General features: G+C 43.0%; 1 protein-coding gene across 5 annotated transcripts in view; it reads right to left on the reverse strand.

Moving 5' to 3' along the window:
- Nucleotides 1-15,971, reverse strand: part of FLNB (filamin B) — a 134,588-nt gene that overhangs the window by 59,325 nt on the left and 59,292 nt on the right. For all 5 annotated transcript variants that reach the window (XM_036266425.1, XM_036266423.1, XM_036266422.1 and 2 more), the window contains exons 5-8: nt 6,456-6,574; nt 5,559-5,636; nt 4,184-4,346; nt 2,093-2,290 (exon numbers count right to left, since the gene is read on the reverse strand). In XM_036266425.1, coding sequence (XP_036122318.1) covers nt 2,093-2,290; nt 4,184-4,346; nt 5,559-5,636; nt 6,456-6,574 — 558 coding nt within the window. The remainder of the gene's footprint in view (nt 1-2,092; nt 2,291-4,183; nt 4,347-5,558; nt 5,637-6,455; nt 6,575-15,971) is intronic.

Here is a 15,971-nt window from a genome sequence, read left to right on the forward strand (position 1 = left end):
CGTAGCGCTTGAAAACATCTGACCAGGTTCCAAACTGGGCCAGTCTTTTCTGAAAGTCTAAACATTGTCGTCTTCCACATAGAGAGCCGAAGAATAGCTCAAAAGGGGGCCCATTCAACCTACGCTGGACAAGGCAGACAAGCATGGCAGTGCCTGTCACACGGTCCTAGGAACGCAGGTGGCTAAGAGTACACCACCACTCTCAGTGTGATTTCTAGATCTGGTTAAAAATGCTCAAGTTGTAAGTATAAGAATTAAGGACAGAGGTAGCTTCTAACCTTCCATACACGAGGTTCACAAAACTACTGTTACATGGGGTCATCAGAAGGTTGATAAAAGACATCCTTGTACCCTAGGAATTCTCTTTCAATGTGAGCAACCTTCTCATCAAGCAGAGAAATGGGAGGTTAATGGGTACAATGTTATGCTGTTTATTCAATGGCTTTCCTTTCCAAATCTGACACTGCATATTTGACTGCTCTCTATACACTATGGGTTTCAAACTCCAGAGAAGGAGACTTCAGTTTACTCCACAGAAGGAAAGCTGTTCCTCCTCTGGCCCCTCCTCCCTGCAACGTCTTTGCTGGCTGTTTGGCAAACAACTGCTTCCCAACGTGACATACACACATCCTTGGAGCTGGAGGTGACTGTAGCTGGTTCATGGACAAATGTAAGTTTATGGTGGCACTTTGTGGCAAGTAACATTGGTTTTCCAATGTGAAAATGTTATGCCGCTTCCTTTTTATATAAAATCGTTTACATGGAGGAAGGGTTAGTACATCAAAAGAAAAACTCTTATAATTAAATACTATATAGTACAAGTGATAGAGAGAGATGCCAGGAAGGAAGAGTGGAAGTTGGAAAACACCACTGGAACTAGGCAAGCCGTTCAATTCTTGCATTATGTCAAAAAAGAGTTCTGTTTATGAATATGTTGGGGGTTTTTAAATTTGCCAAGGGGAGAAAAGTTGGTCACACCAGGAATAAGTCACAACGGGATGACCGGACTTCCCCTGGAGGGTTTAAATGTGTCTTTTAAAAAAACAAAACAAAACAAAACAAATATTCATGGAAATTCTGAACATGAGCAATGAGCTCCATATCAAAAAGGTAACTGTTCAGTTCATATAAACACTAAACAGAGCTAAAGAGTTAGAAGGAAACTGCCGGATTCTCTACGACTTTGAAATGTTTCAATGTAAGCAGAGCCGGGCTTGGGGTCTGGCTGGACAAGGAGGATAACACTAGCATTTCCTGAGGCCACAAACAGCACAGGCTCAGCTGACAATTGCAGGCAGCACCCAGAACTGGTACAGAAGCCCCACCCAACCAGCCCTTACCAAGCAAGGTGCCTCTGGCTCTCAACTAGGAAGCCAACAGCTTCGGGCTCCAGGCTGGCCCAGAGGCGGATTCAGAGGAGGAAGCCAGGCCTGCAGATGCAGGACAGAACAGGAAAAGGCAAGTATTGATTAGAAAAGGCAGCAGAGCTGGGGTGGGGGGCTGGGGGGAGGAAGAGGAAAAAGGAAAAAAGTCTAATAGAAAAATACCTGCTTCTGGCTGCAGAGGGAGTTTAGCAGTGTTAAGGGATGGACAGAGACCTGGGTTCTACTACTGACGCCAAGCCCATACTCACCGACACCTTAAGTTATCTAAGCGTCAGTGTCTCCACCTGCAAAATGGGGATACTAGTAGCACCTGGTGTGCCCATTAGATGCTGTCATGCCAAGTGCCTGGCAGCCAGTGAAGGCCAAGCAGGGGAAGCTGGGGGGCACCAGCAATATGATTGCCGCTAACCTCAGGCACAAAAGCCAGCTCCTCAATGGCCTCAGTCCTGCACCTCTCAGTGAGAATAACGACTCTCCTGGGCTAGCATTTTAGGGAGGATTAAATAAGTGAATACGAGTAAAGCACTGAAGTCCCTTCATGGCTCACGGGAAGATATTAGTATCTTGAGGACAAAGTAAGCCACTTTCCATAGAAAGGGGACAGGCGTGAGTTCAATGTTGAGCCCAACCATTCTCCTGGCCCTGGCCCAGCGTGACCGTAGTCAACCTCGACACCAGAAGCACAAGTCAGCTCCCCCAGCACTCACCTTCCCCAACCTGTACAACAAAGGGACTCTTGGGAATGGTGTCCCCAGCAAAGGTGACCTTGACCACGTGAGGGCCAGGATGCATTGGTTTGTACACACATCGATACACCTGGTTTCCTTTGTCTTCCACGAGCAGCTCTACGGTGTTCTTCCCCTGGGGGTCTTCCACCTCAACGCCAATGTCACCCACACCGGCACCTAGGACAGAGTGAACATTCCAAATCACCTTCTCAGAAGGCTCACTGATGATGAGTGTAAAATCAGGTACAAAATGCAAATGAGCCCGGTGGGTGAGGCTCAGTGGCTGAGCCTCTACTCATGCACCAAGAGGTCGACTCGTACCAAGGGGTCCCAGTCAGGGCACATGCCCGGGTTGTAGGTTCGATCCCCAGTGGGGGGCATGCAGGAGGTGGGCCAATCAATGTTCTCTCTCATTGATGTTTCTATCCCTCTCTCTTCCTCTCTCTCTAAAATCAATAAACAAAAAATATATTTTTTTAATGCAAACGAAGGAGACAGAGGCACTCAGAAGAACCACACCAAGACAGTAACAACTGATTTCGGGCAGGGGGAAGGAGGGTCATGGCTGAAGGTTCCTTTTTTCCCATTCTCTATTTTGTGAATTTTCTACACTGAAAAGAAAGCTGACATTTCAAGAACTGTCTTATTCATCCCTCCCCACCCAACCCACACAGGACTTTGCACAGAATTTGATCTAGTAGAGGATTCTTAAAGCTTAGTGTTTTTTGGGAACATTTATTTAGACAAATAAGAAATGTGTACAGAAATTGGTCAATTATTAATAAGTAAAGTCAAGCTTGAGTATAAGATTTTAGAGAAGAAAAATTGGTTTTGAAAAATCTAAAAATATAACCAACACATTTGAAACAGAGGCCTGATGGTCGCCAGAGGGGAAGAGGGTTCGGGCCTGGCTGAAAAAAGCAAAGGGATTAAGAATCACAAATTGCCCCGGCTGGTGTGGCTCACTGGTTGAGCATCAACCCAGGCATCAAGAGGTGACTGGTTCGATTCCTGGTCAGGGCACATGCCCCAATTGTGGGCCCGATCCCCAGTGGGGGGCATGCAGGAGGCGGCCAGTCAATGCTCTTTCTTATCAATGTTTCTATCTCTCTCCTTCTCCCTTCCTCTTTCTCTAAAATCAATATAGAAAAAATAGTTTTAAAAAAAGGAGTATAAATTGGTAGTTACAGAATAGTCACAGGGATATAAATAAAGGCATAGGAAATAGAGTCAGTAATATTGTAATAATGCCCTGGCCGGTTTGGCTCAGCAGTTAAAGCGTCGGCCTGTGGCCCAGAGAGACCCGGGTTCGGTTCCCGCTAAAGGGCACGTACCTCGGTTGCAGTTTGTCCCCGGCCCTGGTTGGGTCGTGTGGGTGGTGACCACCTGATGTCTCCCTTTCACATTGATGTTTCTCTCTCTCTCTCTCTTTCTCCCCCTCCCACTCTATCTGAACAAAAAATAGAAAAATGTCCTCGGGTGAGGATAAAATAATAATAATAATAATAATATTGTAATAACTATGTATGGGGTCAAGTGGGTACTTGAAATGTCAGGGTGACCACTTTGTAAAAAGTATATACTTGTCTAATCATTATGCAGTACATCTGAAACTAATACAGAATAATACTGAACGTAAACTGTAATTTAAAAAAATAATAAATAAATGTATAGGGATGGGGGATTGAAAAAAGTTATTTTTGTTGCTCATTGTTCAATTTAAAAGACAACAGTCTGCCCTGGCCGGTTTGGCTCAGCGGTTAGAGCGTCGGCCTGCGGTCCAGAGAGACCCGGGTTCGGTTCCCACTAAGGGCACGTACCTCGGTTGTAGTTTGTCCCCGGCCCTGGTTTGTGTGGGTGGCAGCCACTCAATGTGTCCCTTTCACGTCGATGTTTCTCTCTCTCTCTCTCTTTCCCCCCTCCCTCCCACTCTGTCTGAACAAAAAATGGAAAAATGTCCTTGAGGATTTAAAAAAAAAGACAACAGTCAGGCATCCAGAGCCTTTAGGTTCCTGAGGGTTATCTCTGGCTTTAGAAGGGAGCCTGGTCCGTGGAGGAGAGAGACGTTACCTGCTGTGTAGATGTCAAAGTAGGTGGGCTTATTGGCGATGTTCCCTGAAGCTTCCAAACCCGGGCCCTTTGCAGTGACTTTACTGGCATCTCCCTGGGCCTTGTCGACATTCACTTCAAATGGGCTCTTGGAGATGTGCTGTCCTGCGAAGAGTACTGTGACCTACAAGTGACAGAGAGATGACATCTACTCATTTCTCCCTGCCCAGCGAGACTGCCAGATCAAGCCACATGCTTTGTGTCTTTTTTCCATCCTCCTGATTATCCACACAGAGCTGGCTGGAACCAAGAGCCCTGTTAGTGGCCTCAGTGGGACCCCCACGTGGCTCCACCAGCCATGTGGCTGGGCCTGGGATATCTGGCCTTGAGCAAACCAAACATGCTTATATCAGATATATTTAGCCTCTCTAGCAGGACATGAACAAATACTTATGCTTGAATCTCTAGACACTGAGTCCTTTAAGGCAACTGCAGACAGGGCCACTGTTCCCCAGAATATAATGTACAGTTCCAGGAGGTGACCTAGAGTCAAAGATCACTCCCCGATACATAGATCTGAGGAAAACACAGGTTTCTATCTAAAACTTGAGCCAGAGTGCTCACCTTTAAAATTTTTCTGGAGTACAGGGTTAGGCTTCAAATGAATTGAATAAATTAATTACATCATAAGTACTCTCTTTAAGATTTTTTCCCCCACATTCATAATGTTCTAAGGGTATAATTCTATGGCCATGGTTGTAGGTGAATTCACGAAAGCCCAAGTTGGTGAGTATGGTCTGTGTCTCAAGTCTTGGCATGGCACACAAGGACTGGCCTGTGTGAGCTGTTGAACGCTTTCTTCCAATGAAAGACTCCTAAATCACTCCACTCTCAGCGAGACTCCTTAGCCCCCATTCCATAGGCCAACTGGACACCGATTCAAACAGAACTCAACATGTTACTGAGACAAAGCGCCTGGGGGATGGACCGCCATCAATTCTCCAGGTACATGAGCGGGCCATTGGGCTCCACTACAATCAACTGGCCTTCTCCCCGTTGACAGACGCTCAAGACCTTGATGGGGGCTACTTAAGGCAGCATTAAAGACAAAGCCCGTGGCATTTAGCTACAGCCATTCATTACCTAGACAGAGTTAGAGAGCTCTGGTGACATTACAAAAACCTAGCGGAATTCAACCAATCTGGATGTATTTGCTAATGTCTCAAGTCTGATTCACGGGGATCCCAAATTTTCTATAATAAGCACACACACTTTTATAATCAGGAAGGAAAATCAGAAGTTAACTTAAGAAAACCACTCTTTTCCCTAAGATATCCTTCCTTCCACACAAGCCCAGAAGAGCGGGTCAAGCAGCAGCCATGACACCTCATCTTACTTTGTGCAGCCCGGTGACCTTGGGCAGATATTCCACAGAGTATGTCTTGTTCTTGTCACTAGCAGGGGTCACTTGTGCCTAGGAGGGAAAAGTAGTGACAGTTAGAGAAGGCACCAGGTGTGAGTGAAAGCATGCTGTGCCAGCCATGTCCTGCAGCGAGAAGGCAGGGGACCTGTCCTGGCTATTTTCTGCCCCATCCCTCCTGCAGGACACCCCAGGAGAGGAAGAACCTAAAGTCACAGAAATAAAACATGTAACACAAAGGTATAACCAAGTCAGGACTCTCCCTTGTCTCAGGGCTGCAAGTCTCTAGATGAGAGACTATAAAGCAGGTAACCTAAACCTTTATTGGCCATGTAGTAAAGAAGCGTTTGTGAAATGCTGGGCCCAGTGTTACATACCCGAAATTTTTAAAAGTCAGGCAAAATCTCTGTCTCAGTGAGAGAAATGGACAATATGCCAGTAAACTTAGAATTTCAGATGGCATGAAGCACAAGGAATAAAATATAGTCTTAAGAAGATAAGTAGAAAAAAGGAGCACTATGTGCAAAGGCCCTGAGGGAAGAATCAAAGGGTGGTCAGGGCGGGAAGAAATAGGACATCAGTACCGTAATGTTATTGTTATTCTGGCCATTAGTATCTAAAACCTCAGCTAAAGAGGCCTTTGCTAAATTCAAAATGTCCTTTATTTTATTAAATAGTGTGTCCTTGGGTATCAATTTATATTAATTTTCAAGGCACAGTCTTGTCCTACTATGTTACTTTAACTACTATAAGCCTCAGGATCCTTTTGGTATAAGACAGTTTTTGTTGTGAGCTTTAACAAGGAAAATGGAAGCATGGGATGCTTCTTGGCCCACGGGATGCTTACAGGGGAGGCAGCATCCTCCAACATACCTCCTCTTTGTTCCCTTCTGGGTCCTCGACAAACACCATCAAGTCTCCTTGCCCAGCGCTGATGGTGTCCACAGTGAACTTGGCCGGCTGCTTCACCATGTTTCCGGTGGGCTCGATTCCTGCCACAGGGTTACACAAGCACATTACAAGCTGGGCCAGACCCTGCCACAGGCCACCACCCTCTGTGTCTCCTTCAGGAAACTCAGACGGGACCCAGCCCTGCAGTCACCACAGGGGAGACAGGGACAAGCTGCTTTGACAAGAATAATCCAACAGGTCCTAATCCCTAATCGGATCCTTGTTATTTAAGCACAACCAATCCTGGAATAGTCGAGCACTTCAGTCAGAAATCTACACACTTGTGAAAAACGTTGTGTAACTAGCAGTGGAGAGAGGTAACGGGGATGAGGGGAGGCAGGAGAGGATGGCTCATTTTCCATTAAAGACCATTTTGTATTACTTTAAATGTTTAAAAATTACATTCAATTATTTCTTTAAAATTAAACTTTATATTTTGAAACAACTGAGTAAATTAACTTGAGATAGATTCACATGCAGGCATAAGAAATAACACCCTGTATCCAGTTCCTCAAATGGTTATATAGTACAAAACTCTACATAGTCAAAATACAGAACATTTCCATTCCCATGGGGATCCCTCATGCTGCCCTTTTATGGCCACATCCACTCCCTTCCCACCTCATCCTCTTCTTACCCCGACAGCCACTATTCTGTTCTCCATCTCTAATTTTATCATCTCCTGAATGTTAGCAAAATGGATCATATGTTATGTAACATTTTAAAATTGTCTTCTTCCACTAGCAGAATTATCTGTAGATTCATCCAGGTTGTTGCCTGTATCAATTGTTTGTTCTTTTTATTGCTGAGTAACATTCCATGATATGATGGATCGTAGTCTGTTTAACCATGTACCCATCGAAGGGTATCTGGGTTGTTTCCAGTTGTCTATCACTGATAAAGCTGCTATATACATGCGGGTGTAGGTTTCTATGTGAACATGTTTTCATTTCCCCGGGGTAAATGTCAAGGAGTGCAAATGCTGGATCATATGGTAGTTGTCTGTTTAGTTCTTTCTTGAAAATTGCCAAACTGTGTTAGTGGCCATACTATTTTACATTCCCACCAGGAATGTGTGCGAGATCCAGATGCAGCTTCTCTGCATCCTTGCCAGCATGTGGTGTTATCACTACTTTCTATTTTAGCCATTCTGACAGGTCTGTAGTGGTTTCAATTTGCATTTCTCTCTGGCAGTGATTTTCAACCAGTGTGCCACCATAGAATTGTTAAAATATGCAATACCTGACTGTTCAGTTAGAGGCGCTGACATGTTTTCCCTTAAATTGTCAAATTAAAAAATAACAACAGCCGCCCTGGCCAGGTGGCTCAGCTGGTTGGAGCGTCGTCCCGTACCCCAAAAAGTCTGGGGTTCAATTTCCGGTCAGGGTGCGTACGACAGGCAACCGATAGATGTTCCTCTCTCACATCTCTTCCTCTCTCTAAAATCAATTTGTAAAAAGGGAACATTTCCTCGAGTGAGGATTAAAAAAAAAAGTGACAACAGCCAACACAATAGCTATCTGGTATGAATGAATCAAAATTACACCTTTTTTTTTTTTTTTTTTTTGTCACACCAGCAAAAAATACATCTCTTGGTGTGCCATAGAATTTTAGTAGTTTATGTGTGCCAGGAGATGGAAAAGGTTGAAATGATATTGAACACCTTCTCATGTGTTTCCTTGCCATTTGTATGTCCTCTTCGGTGAAATGATTGTTTCTATCTTTTACCCATTTTCTAATTGGGTTGTTTAATGATTTTGTTTTTAACTATTGAGTTTTGAGGGTTCCTTATATATTCTAGTTATTAGTGCTTTGTTGAATATGCAGTTTCCAAATATTTTCTCCCAATCTTTACCTTGTCTTTTTTTCCATGTTTTTTATTGTTTTCTTTTTTAGACAGGAAGGGGGAGAGAGAGAGAGAAACATCGATGTGAGAGAGAAACATCGATCGGCTGCCTCCTACACGCCCCCTACCAGGCATGTGCCCTGACCAGGAATCAAACCAGAACCTCTCAGTCCACTGAAAGATGCTCAATCCACTGAGCCACACCTGCCTGGCTTTACCTCGTCTTTTTATCCCCTTAACTGCAAAGTTTTTCAAAGTCTTCCCAGACCCTTAGTCTCAGCAACATTTTGAGTTCTATTTGAGATGCTATCCAGGTAGCCTGTAGGGTGGAGGGTAAGGGAGCTTGTCCTGAAGAAGAGTGGGGTGATCCAGAAATGCACCCTTAACTGACAGAAATTCCCCAAAAGCACATATAGTCCACTCCTTGTGTACCCACCAAGACTCTGAGACATAGACCATATTTTTTTATTTTGTATTTATTTACTTATTTATTTTTATCCTCACCCGAGAACATTTTTCCATTTTTTGTTGAGACAGAGTGGGAGGGAGGAAGGGAGGGACAGAGAGAGAGAGAGAGAGAGAAACATCGATGTGAAAGGGACACATCGAGTGGCTGCCACCTGCACAACCAACCAGGACCAGGGACAAACTGCAACCGAGGTACGTGCCCTTAGCGGAAACTGAACCCCGGTCTCTCTGGACCACAGGCCAACGCTCCAATGCAACCAAACTGGCCAGGGCCATACTTTTTTACATTCGTAGTTTTTACCTTGAATATGAACTCCAACTTATTATTTGTTTCTTTTATGGATCATCCTTTTGGTGTCAAGTTTAAGAACTCTGCCTGGTTCTAGATCCCAAGGATTCTCTTCTGTTTTTTTCCAAGTTTTACAGTTATATAGTCTTACATTTAAGATGATTCTGACCTAATTTTTATATGAAGTGTGAGACTTAGACCGAGGTTTTGTTTTGTTTTGGCCTATGGATGTTCAATTACTCCGGCACCGTGTGTTGGAAAGGCTCCTTCCTCCACTAAATCGCGTCCACTCCTTGGTCAGGAAATCAGGTGTGCATGTTTCTGTGGGTCTCTTGCTGGGTTCTGTATTCCATTCTGGGATCTAGGTCTCTCCTTCCACCAAATCACAGTCTTGATTTTTGTAGCTTTATAATAAGTCTTGTAATCAGGTACAATGACTCTTCCCCCATTATTCTTCTTTTTCAAAATTGCTTCCCCTACTGTAATTCCTTTGTTTTTTTTTCATACACATTTTGAAATAATATTTTCTATGTCTACAAAAATATCTTGCTGGAATTTTGACAGCAATTGTGTTAAACCTATATGGCAATTTGGGGAGAGCTGACATCTTTATTCTCTCAACCCACGGAAGCAGTAAGTATGTCCCTCCATGGGTCTTATTTGGTTTATTCATTAATGTGTTTTGTGATTTATAGCATATAAATCCTATACATATTTTATTACATTTACACCTTTTCTCAGTTTTTTGAGTGACTATAAATGGTATGGTATTTTCATCTTTGGTGTTCTTTTGTTACTTCTAGTAGACAAATATACAACTGATGTTTGTATGTTAATCTTATATCCCGAGACCTGACTGAACTTAAGGAGAGATTTATGTGTTTTTTTAAAGATTTTTTAAAAGTATTTTCTCATGTCATCTGCAAATAGGGACAGTTTGATGTCTTACTTTGTAATATATGTTTTTTATTTCCTTCTCTTCCTTGCTGTATGTATTAGCTAAAACTTGCCTCATGCCCTGGCCGGTTTGGCTCAGCGGTTAGAGCGTTGGCCTGCAGTCCAGAGAGACCTGGGTTCGGTTCCCACTAAGGGCATGTACCTCGGTTCAGTTTGTCCCCGGCCTGGTTGGATTGTATGTGTGTCCTTTTCACGTCAATGTCTCTCTCTCTCTCCCCCTCCCACTCTATCTGAACAAAATATGGAAAAGTGTCCTTGGGTGAGGATTAAAAAACACAAAAAGCAATAAAGGAAAAAAAACTTGCCTCATGCTGTTGAACAGCAGTGGTGAGAGTGGACATCCTAGCCTCATTCTGGATCTTAGGGAACACTCAGTCTTTCACCATTAATTATACTGTTATCTATAGCTATTTTGTTGTGGTAGCTACACCACAAATGAGAGGGGCCCTCGTTACTGGTGAGGAGTATATAAAATTGAGGAAGTTCTCTATTCCTCTTTTTCTAAGTTCTTATCATGAATGGCTGTTGAATTTTGTCAAATGCTTTTCTTGTGTATCAATTGACATAATCATGTGACTTTTTTTCTTTAGCCTGTTAATATAGCAGATTATGTTGACTGATTTTCTAACTGCATGCCAGCCTTGCACCCCCTGAATAAACTCCACTTAATCAAGATGAATAATTCTTTTTAAGTAATGCAAAACTGTACTTGCGAAGATTTTGTTAAGGACTTTTATATCTTTATTCATGAGGGATATTGGTCTGTAGTTTTCTTTTGGGGCATTGCCTTTGTCTGGTCAGAGCAAGACTAGTTTCATAAAATGAATTGGGAAGTATTCCCTCCTCGTATTTTTGGGAAAAGATCGCATAAAACTGATGTTAATTCTTCCTCCAATGAAATCATCTGAGCCTGGAGACTTCCTTTCCAAGAACTTTTACGTTACAAATGTGATTTCTTTAATAATTACAGGATCACACAAGTTATCTGCTTCACTTGGTTGAGTTTGGGTAGCCTGTGGTTTCGGAGGGAAGTCTGTAGGTGTCCATATTTTTGCTTACCACGTTCATTCTTCCTGTTATTCCAAGATTCCTTCTTTCATTGCTTCCTTCCTGAGAATTTCCTTTAGCCCTCCTTTCAGGGTAGCTGTGCTCGTGCCAAATTATTTTTGTTTTCCTCGATCTGAGAATGTCTTGACCTCCTCGACAGTCCTAAGGTACAGTGTCCCTGGAGACAGGGCCCTGAGTTGACCGTTCCTTTCTTTCAGCACATGAAAGATGTGATGCCCCTTCCTTTGGATGAGAGCCGCCACTCTGTTTTCCCCGGTAGGTAAGGGGGCGCTTCTCTTGTTGCTTCCAAGCTTTTACTGTCTGGTTTCTGGAAGTTTGTCTAAGATGGGGCTTGGTGTGGTCTTTTTTTTTTCCTTGGCGTTGATCTTGTCTGGGTTTAGCTCAGCTTGCCAAATTTGGGGAGTTTTCTGCCACAGTTTCTTTGAGCATGTTTAGCCCCACCCTCTTTTTGCTCTCCTATGAGACGGATGTTAGATGTTTTGTTATGGTCCCACAGGTCCCTGAAGCTGTGTTCATGTCTTTCAGTCTACTTTCTCTGCCAGATTAGATCATTATACTTGTTCTGTTTTCCAGTTCACGGATTCTTTTCTCTGTCTTTCCATCCTGCTGCTCAGCTCATTCACTGAGTTATTTCAGTGACTGCATTTTTCAGTTCAAAAAATCCCACTTGGGCTCTTCTTTGTATCTTCTCCTTCTTTGCTGAAATTTTACTTTTTCATTTGTTTCAAGTGTATACATAATTGTTGAAGCCATTTTTATAGTGCTTTAAAATCTTGACCAAATAATTCTAACATCTCTATTACCTCAGCATTGGCATCTACTAATTGTCTTTTTTCGTTCAATTTTAGATCTTCCTGGTTCTTGGCATGACAAGCAATTTTTGTTATTAAAACCTGGATATTCTGAGTATTATGTTATGAGACTCTGGGTCTCATCTAAACTTTCTGTTTTAGCTGCCTTTTTATAACACTATTTTAGCAAGGGAAGGGAAGGGAGGGTGCTTGTTAATGCCGGGCGGGGGAGGAGAAGTCTAGGTCCCCATTCAACCTCCACTCATACTCAGAGTGAGGGGGGCCCCCATTACTGGTGGGTAGAGGTGGGGATTCCAGCTTTCCCGAGGCCTCCCCCACCAGTGGCTGGAAGGGATAGAAATGCCTCATTATTACTCAAATGGCCTCTGTTGACACCACCGGGATTGGTTGGCTTCCTCATCTGTGTTGAACGTCTAGCCTCCCCACTTGGCCTTTGCTGGGGTAAGTGGAGGCGGGGGACACAGTTTTTGCTGTAGTGTTGGGCTGCAGCAGAGCAATGATTGTCTAAAAGTGTCCTGCCTTACAAGACTGCCCTTTCCTAGTCTTCTGGCCAGAAAGAGCAGGCTTTTGTTGGGCTTTTTGTGTTTGTGCCCATTGGCATTTCCAGCTTGTCTGCTTCTTCAGTTCCAAGCCTAGGATACATGAGGCAAAAGAAAAACCAAGGGACTCATTATTGTGACAGTCCTTGGATCCCCAGCTCCCCAGCTAGTTTGCCTTATTCTCTTTCAGAGTCTTCTTATGTTTGTTCTGTATAAAATGCCCAGGGATTTTAGATGTACTTAGTGGGAAGAATTGGAAAAAAGCACTTCAACTCCATCTTCCCAGAAGCAAAAGTTCAAGTATTATTTCGTTTTCAGTGTTTTGTTATGGAGAATTCCAAACCTGTACAGAAGCAGAGACCTGTGTGCCTGTGACCTAGCTTCAACAGCCACTCACTCATCGGCGAGTTGCCCACCTGCGTGCCTACCACTTCCCCCTTCCTGTGTTATTTTGACACAAATCCTAGTCCTCATGTATTTCACTCATAAACATTCACTATGTATCTCTAAAAGACATTTCAGAATATCCACATGAAAAAAAAAATCCCATAAAAATCTAACAATAATTCCTTAATTTGATCAAGTATTCAGTCACTGTTCGAATTTCTACTTATCTTATAAGTGTCATGAATTTGTGTTAACAGTCAGTTGAACTAGGATCCACATAAGGTTCATATATTACAATTGGTTGCTAAGTCTCTTAAGTCACATTAAATCTCTAGGTTTCTCTCCATCTCTTCCTTGTCATCAGTCTGTTAAAAACACTGGGTCATTTGTTACTACACTCTAGATTTGTACTCATTTTCCAATAAATAATTTACTTTAAAACAATTGGTGATAGATTATTATATAATAAGATAATATTCACACATTGTTAGGTGAGAAATGCAAACTGAAGAAAACACGGTTGGAATTCATTTCCAACTATATATAGAATAGAGTAGACTGTAACAGAAGAAAAGGCTGGAGAGGAGCACCTCAGAAGGAAGAGATGGGATTGGCAGGAGAGAAGCAAGTTCTCAGTTTTCATTTTCTATATTTTTCTTCTGCTTCAAATTTGCAGAGTGATCCCATCATTTAACAACTAGATTTAGCCCTGGTCAGTTTTGCTCAGTGGTTAGAGCATCAGCCCACAGATCAAAGAGTCACAGGTTCGATTCCAGTCAAGGGCATGTACCTTGGTTGTGGTTTAATCACCAGCCCTGGTCGGAGTTGTGCGGGAGGCAACCAATCGATGTGTCTCTCTCACACACAAAAACTAGATTTAAACATGCACTTAATATATTCATAAATACTCACTCCGTCTGACTCCAACAGCCGGAGAGAAACTACTAGCTCTGCAGCTTTTCCAACACCCTGGCTAACCATGTTTGATTGGGAGACTGAACCACATCCCACACTCTGTAAACTCCCTGGGAGCTATGCTCACCATGCAGAGACAACCATTCCCCACGACTACTCAGAACAAAGAGGGTTTAAGTCTTGCTGTGCCGTGATTGCGTCACATAGAACATGGGTTTTGAAACCTTTTCTGCTTAGCTCACAGATGCATGCTTGCAACCTGTCAGAACCACATGAAAGCCCACCCCAAAGGTCCACTGTTGCTGCAAGTTGACTTCACCCCACTGTTATTAAGCGAGTCAGGGCTCAGCAAATGGATAACTAGCAAATGGTAACCAGCTGGTAACTGCAATCTAGGCAACACCCAGAAGAGAAAATAAAGCAATCTTCAAAAACTTTTTAGAAACCAGAAGATGAAACGTTCTCTATTCCTTGGTTTCGTTGGCAGAAATGAAGCAATGTGGCCACGTAGAAAAGAGAGCAAATTGTCCCTGCCTTTGTCTCACCATGGGACAAGTGATAGCTTAAGGTCCCACCCATGAGGCCTCATGTGTGACACTGTTGCCTAAAATGACCATTTTGTCTCCCTACTTAAAAAGAAAAAAAAGTTAAACATAGAATTACCAAATGATCTAGCAATTCTACTTCTAAGTATATACCCAAAAAATTGAAAGCAGCAACTGAACATACTTGTAGACCCATGTTCACAGAGCATTATTCACAATAAACAAAAGGTTTGAAAACAACCCAAATGTCCATTGACGGAGGAGTAGAAAAAGAAAACGTAGAATATATAGTTGAGTATTATTCAGCTTTAAAAAGGAATGAAATTCTGATACTTGTGACAACACAGATGAACCCTGAAAACATAATAAGTCAGACACAAAGGAACAAATACCATATAATTCCACTTATATGAGGTACCTAGAACTGGCAAATTCACAGAGACAGAGAGTAGAACAGTAGTTCCAGGGGCTAAGGGGAAGGGAATGGAGAATTATTATTTAATGGGTGCAGAGTTCCAGTTTGGAAAGATGAAAAAGTTCTCAAGATGAATCATGGTGATGGTTGCACAACCATGAATGCATTTAATGCCACTGAATGGTACACTTAAAAATGGTTAGATTATGCCCGGTCGGTGTGGCTCAGTGGTTGAGTCGACCCATGCACCAAGAGGTTGCCAGTTCGATTCCCGGTCAGGACACAGGTTATGGGCCTGATCCCCAGTGGGGGGCATGCAGGAGGCGGCCAATTGATTTACTCTCTCAATGTTTCTGTCTCTCTCCTTTCCTCCCCCTTCCTCTCTCTCTAAAACCAAAAAAGAAAAAAATTTTTTTAAAAAGGTCAGATTAGTGAATGTTATGTATATTTTATCACAACATCTTTGTGTGTGTGTGCATGCGCACACACATACACACACACACACACCCTTTATTTTTAATCCTCACCCGAGAATATTTTGCTGTTTATCATTAGATAGAGTGGGAGAGAGAGAGAAAGAGAAACATCGATGTGAAAGAGACACATCAACTGGTTACCTCCTGCACAACCCCAACCAGGGTTGGGGATGAACCGCAACTGAGATATGTGCCCCTGACCTGGAACTGAACCTATGACTCATTGGTCTGCAGGTCGATGCTCTAACTGCTGAGCCAAACCAGCCAGGGCACACACACACACTTTTTAAAAGGTGTCTGCCCCCTGGCCAGGTGGCTCAGTTGGTTGGAGCATCATTCCACACACTTTTGCAGGTTCAATTCCCAGTCAAGGCACATACCTAGGTTGCAGTTTGATCCCCGATCAGGGCACATACTGGAGGCACTGATTGATGTTTCTCTCACATCGATGTTTCTCTGTCTCTCTCTAAAATCAATAAACATATCCTTGGGTGAGGATTTTTTAAAAAGTTCTTTTTTAAGTGGTGTTTTCTCCCCGAGTATATAACACAAAAAGGCAGATGAAGGAAAACACAATGACTAGCCACATTCCTGAACTATAGCAAGTTGTCATTTTTTAGAAAATAGCAAGTAAAAGCAAACCATTTCACATTAACAATCGCGAAACTGGACAGGTTATTACAAACAAGCGTCGCAAGCCTTGGTTGGTCAGTCCAGTCCA

This window comes from Molossus molossus, unplaced genomic scaffold (genome assembly GCF_014108415.1).
Source record: "Molossus molossus isolate mMolMol1 unplaced genomic scaffold, mMolMol1.p scaffold_m16_p_18, whole genome shotgun sequence".
Classification (NCBI taxonomy): domain Eukaryota; kingdom Metazoa; phylum Chordata; class Mammalia; order Chiroptera; family Molossidae; genus Molossus; species Molossus molossus.